This window comes from Cyprinodon variegatus, unplaced genomic scaffold (genome assembly GCF_000732505.1).
Source record: "Cyprinodon variegatus isolate N-32 unplaced genomic scaffold, C_variegatus-1.0 Scaffold61, whole genome shotgun sequence".
In the NCBI taxonomy this organism is placed as follows: domain Eukaryota; kingdom Metazoa; phylum Chordata; class Actinopteri; order Cyprinodontiformes; family Cyprinodontidae; genus Cyprinodon; species Cyprinodon variegatus.
In genome coordinates this window covers 276206-281818 of record NW_015150514.1, presented here as the reverse complement: position 1 = coordinate 281818, position 5613 = coordinate 276206, and the positions used below count along the sequence as shown (strand labels likewise).

General features: G+C 37.1%; 1 protein-coding gene across 4 annotated transcripts in view; it reads right to left on the bottom strand.

Annotated features, from left to right (window-relative positions):
- The window catches only part of LOC107082773 (tropomyosin alpha-1 chain-like), a 15036-nt gene extending 13308 nt beyond the window's left edge, over positions 1 to 1728 (bottom strand). For all 4 annotated transcript variants that reach the window (XM_015371612.1, XM_015371613.1, XM_015371610.1 and 1 more), the window contains exons 1-2: positions 1482 to 1728; positions 960 to 1085 (exon numbers count right to left, since the gene is read on the bottom strand). In XM_015371612.1, the coding sequence (XP_015227098.1) occupies positions 960 to 1085; positions 1482 to 1595 (240 nt within the window). In that variant the 5' untranslated portion in view covers positions 1596 to 1728. The remainder of the gene's footprint in view (positions 1 to 959; positions 1086 to 1481) is intronic.
- Positions 1729 to 5613: the final 3885 nt, after the last annotated feature.

The window sequence follows — 5613 nt, the reverse complement described above, 5'->3', positions numbered from 1 at the left end:
TAAATAAATAAATAAATAACAGGTCTGTAAGTTAGTTGGTATTTCTGTCTCACTACTAACCTTGTTAAGCATGTTTTATGAATGGACTAGCAGTAGGTCCTGAGTGACCTGCTACAGCTGCGTTTTCCAACCCAGGAAACCACGCATATCAAGAACACCTGTTCAGTGATGCATGGCCTCATTGCATGCCATCAAATTCTGCAGAAATCAAGCTATTTGTTAAGTTAGGTTAGGTTAGGTGTACAGCAGCCGGAAGAAACCTATAACCTGCATGACAGTGGTTCCTGAGGAGCTGTAAAACAGAGCAAAATTACTTTTTATCTGTTTTATTGTTATTTATATTACTATTTTTTATTATTTACTGATAATCTAATTTATAAACCTTTATTTTTTTTCACTTTATCTAGGTATTTCATAACATAATTATCAATAACTTTGCTGGTGCCACAAAACTAACCCTAAGGTAGTTCCAAGCCAAAAAAAAAAAGGTTTATCTTTAAATAATGTTTTGTTTTTGTTTTTTTTTTGTTTTTTTTTTATAATTTTTGTCTCTTAAATATGATATGGCCTAATTGGCTAAACATTGGACCAACTCAGCGGTTGTAACTCCATCTGGGTTGGACTGACCTTCAAAGGGCAACTGATCCAGGAAAGACCACATATCTATCAGGGATTTTTTTTGCAGGCCAAAATGTGCCTGTAAAAAAGGCCCGACTGAAACCGGACACTGGCAATAAAATTCATTCAAATGGCACCTCATAGCAACAGTTAGCCTGTGAACTGTGACATTACCATATCAAGCCTGAGGACTAAATTTACCTACACCCTTATATTCCTCATATGCAACGCGTAGGTGTATTTTGTGCTTTATTACAGTATTACCTAAGCATCCGCGGCAGTCTGTGTGGCAAAGCCGCATTAGATTTATGAAACAGTTTCCTCCCTAAAACCAAACTCACGTCTGTGGCTTTCTTCTCAGCGAGTTCCAGTTTCTCCTGGGCATCCTTCAGGGCCTCAGAGTACTTGTCCAACTCATCCTCAGTTCCCTTCAGCTTCTTCTGCAATGCTACCAGGTCATCCTCAAGCTGGTGAGCAGATAAACCAGAGGACTTTGTTTTAGCCTCTACATGTATTCAAACACACTCAATAATGCAATAAAAATGTTTAATGGAGGGAATTGGTATTTTCGTATTTATGTTAGAAAAAAAAAAAAATTATCTTACATCTTTGAAATTTATATTTTAGCCTAAAGGTAGGTATAAATAGACACACAGATCAACCTTTTTCTGGAAATTCAATTTAGAAATTTATCACATAAAATAGAAAATGAACTATGATATTTAAGCTTTTTATTTCTTGATTCTATACATGAAAACATAGCTGGATGCTGGCGCTCTGCACCACATTGTGTAATGTGATGAGCTTTTCCAAAGCACCTTGTCCTTAAAGGAACAGGAGCAGCTTTTAAATGAGACACTAACCTGTTTGCTTCTGTCTTCAGATGCTTTCTTGTCTGACTCGGCCTGCTCAGCTCTGTCCAAGGCATTCTCCTTGTCGAGCTTGAGCATCTGCATCTTCTTCTTGATGGCATCCATGGCTGCTTAGTGTCCGCGCTAGCTGCAGATCTGAGAAACTGAACAGAAAAGTTGGGAGCGTCTGAACCACACAGAACACCAAGCTGGAGTGCGAGGTCAAGGAGCCTGTGGAGAGTCAAATATGTCAGATACTGGACACCAAATACTTTTTGGAAGGAGGAGCAGCTGCTCTCTCACGCCGGGGCCTTTTGCTTTTTTTCTCAAATCTTCTGACTGATTGGCTCCTTCATGACATTTGACCACTTATGTGACTATATATGGAGTGCTGGCATCAGAGAGGATGCTGCCCCTAAACATCTCTGATTTCTATCACCTTCCACAAGGAAGCAGAGTGTCAAAAGGTAGCAGTGCTCTAAGAGGTATTATTTGGGAGAAACATGCTGATAATCCTCACTCAGTTATCACTGAGAAAGACGAAATAGAAACCTTAAGGCTGATATCAAACTTTGGCTCCATTTATTGCTATTGATTTAATAAAAAATTAAGAATATACGAATGATAGTTGTTTCTGATTTCCACGTGCTCTCTGTTTGTTCAGAGGTCAGCTCTGATGAATCACAATAGCATGTCATGCATCAGAAACTATTCACACATAACAGCGAGGTGATTGGATAAGCCCCTGTGAAATCTCCTCTCTTTGAGGCGTGTCATGTTAGCCAGTGCGGCTTGCTGGTCCTCCATGGACAGTTTCAGCAGCTCCCTCACAACATACCTCAACACCGGGATCAGATGCACAGTGGTATCATCGGGCTTGTCCTACCTCTGTAGTGGATTAAGGATTTCTCAGAGTTCTGTCATAAATGGACTCCAGAGGATACAAAGCTGTCAGGGGGGAGGTGTGGGACAATACAGAAGCTTTGGCATTTAGACAACCCCCACTGTAATGTGTCTGTGGCACAGCTGTCCCACACAACCTGCTGTAAGCACCGGGGGATGGCTGTCCAATAAAAAGTCACTGTCAATTACAGTAGCTCAGCTTTTGAACATATTAACTGTGAATTAAGAGAAGAAGATAAGAAAACATGTAAATCGTTCAATTTAACAGGACTGTTTAGAGCTTTATGGGTTCAAAATGAACCCAGTCTGATAATGCTAGGAAAGTCTTGCGTTGTCTCATGTTTTGTTGAGTGTATATTTTAGGATCTGATGACATATGAACCATCTGTTGAACTCCAGCCGCTGCTCATACAGATCTGTAAAAAGTGTACAAGAACCCAAAATCCTGTCTCAGACCTGCCAAAAAGTGCTCTTCAAGCCTTGATCAACTTGATCAAACGTAAATCTGCATTAAACGACTTCTCTAATTGGACTTTTAGATCAACAGATCAACAGCTCATCTGATCTCTTTATGGTTTGTCATGCCCTGCAGCTCTATTTTATTTCTTTGGTGGGTTGGTGTACATGACATCTTTCCCGTGAAGCTTTTTTGGGCCAGTCAGCTGTCACAGTGTTGCAATCCTACCGTGTGTTTTATGGAGTAGAGCCGCCAGCAAGACATGCCGCTCATGCTCAGAGATCAGAGAGCCTTAGAGCTCAATCCGTGTGGCCCTTGGCCTCTAAATTAATGGAGAGACAAACATCGGCACCTTATACCTGTCCAACAAACAGATCAGGTATTTGATTCAGGAAAAATCAATTCCATCTACTCAATGTAAAAAAAATTGCAAATATCAATGAGGAAATATTGATTTATACCCATTTTATCTGGATTATATATCCAATTGATTGACTTGTAAAAGGTTAATTCCACAGTTTTGGTTTTCCAGTAAAAAGTCTTCTGGATAAGTTTCTAAAAAGAGTTAAAAAACAATCCACTGGACTTTGTTTCCAAGTTTGAAGTCATTATGCTTCCCATCCAGGAACCCTTTTCAATTCAAAATGTCAGAATTAGGACTGAGTTTGAGGCTTTATAGAGTGGAAAAGAAAGCCTTGTTTTGGCTCAGAAAACACGCATATTGAAGCGGACGAAAGGGTCCGCCCCTTAGGAATGAGGGTTGTTTGGGTTCTTTGTTAGCCTGCAATACCTGACACTGGGGTATGCCTCTGAAAAGGGGGTTGTTAGGGGGAATTGTTGGCCTGGCTGAACAGGTGAGATGTCCTGGTCCCCTGTATGGGGATGGGGCTTGCAATGATAATGGGAAGGAATCAGCTCTATCACTGCATTGTTGGTTTTTGAAAACTGAAACCTCAGTCCATCCCATCTGTTTAAGGTTGTTGTTTTTTTTCTTAACATACCGGTATATAGCTTCCTCCACACCCCTTTCAAACCACCTGTCTTCTTTGTCCAAAATGTGAACATCATGGTCCTCAAAAGAATTTCCTTTTTTCATAAGGTGTATAAATTGTTTGGACGAGGATCTATATTTGTAGATATATTTCTGTCAGTTTTTTGAAATGTTTTCAAACTTATTTATAATAAATCATTTTGTGTTTTTTTATGGTAGACAAACTAGACTAAAATATTAATCACTTCAAAGTCTCTGAAGTTTTGGAATATATGACATAATAAAAGTAAATTATACATTATTTTAAAGGTTTGTTGAATCCAAAACAGAGACGTGATTAACGTTATTGGGATTTTAATACGTTTAATACTTTAAAATTCAATTGTTAAATGCAACTAAAATATGGGTGTTTTTTTTCCAAAAAAGAAAAATTACAACATAGAACGGAAGATAAAACATGTCAGCAATCTTGCAACGAATGGTAAAAAAAACAATTGTAATGTTCACACACATATGCATACATGCACCTTTACCAAAACCATTTGGATATAAATTTTTGTACAAATATCTTAATTATTTAGATTTAGGAACAGGAATGGATAAATTAGATAATTCATCATAAACACCAAGATTTAAAATCCTTTGTATATTTAATAAAGGGAAAAGATAACTGGTTTTAATAGAATATTGAAACTATAGGCTGCACTTAAGACACACAACCAATATGAAAGAAGAAGGTACTTATGTGTACATAAGAAATATGTGGTGGAAAGACAAAGAGATAAAACAGCAACCCTAAAAGAAGACAGATGAATAATAGAAAACTGGTTGGGGTTAAAGGATACCAATGTTCCTAACCCAATCAGACCACAGACCTAAATGTAAAAAAAAAAAAAAAAAAAAAAAAAAAAAAAAAAAAGAAAACTATGTCAACAAACACTTTCAAATTTATCCAACAGAGTTTGGCTTATCATCCCAAGTAATACTGAAAAAACATTCATTCTGTAGATCCACAAAACTGGAAAAGACAAAGACAGATGGAAAATTAATGCAGGCCACACATTTCAGATTCTCATGTAAAATGGAAAACAGTTCTCACAGTTTTTCAGTCACACAATGAAAAGTTTAAGGTTATTATTTCAAGGAAATCAACTTTTTTTTTTTTTAAAGGCAACAAAGTCTGTGATATATGCACAGTGTGATATGCGGGGATATTTTACTGTAAAATCCTAGCCTATAATTTCTCACAAAAACAGACACAATTAAAGTTTCCATTCCAGCTAACCTTTTAAATTTCCCCCTTACAACGTGTTTAATTTTCATTTTCAGTTCAAACTATTATTTGAGGTACTATATATATTTTTGGACACTTGTGGATGGTACTTGTATGCAAATGATCAGTAATCTTCCTTCAGCTCTATAGGTAAGAAGAGATCCTTATTTAAGTTCATGGTTTCCTTTTGGCAGTGTGACAATAAGAATAATTGTCTTGATGCCAAAAAGAGAGCCCAACAGATTTTACTTTCACAAGTGGAACAGTACGGCTATTGCCATATTGTTCCGCTTGTTTCATGCATATAAATTGCTTTATTATAATTATGAAGGGAGTTTTACAGATTATATGGACATTGCAATGTAAGTAGAACAGAAGAGGATAAATAGAAAAAAGGAGAAAAGATGAGAGAAAGAATTTCATGGTTTCCTAATAAAAAAAAATAGAAATTAGACAGAACTGTGACTAAAAAATATTCTCCAAGTTACAACAGGTGCCTTTAGGGTGTGGAGGTACAAGA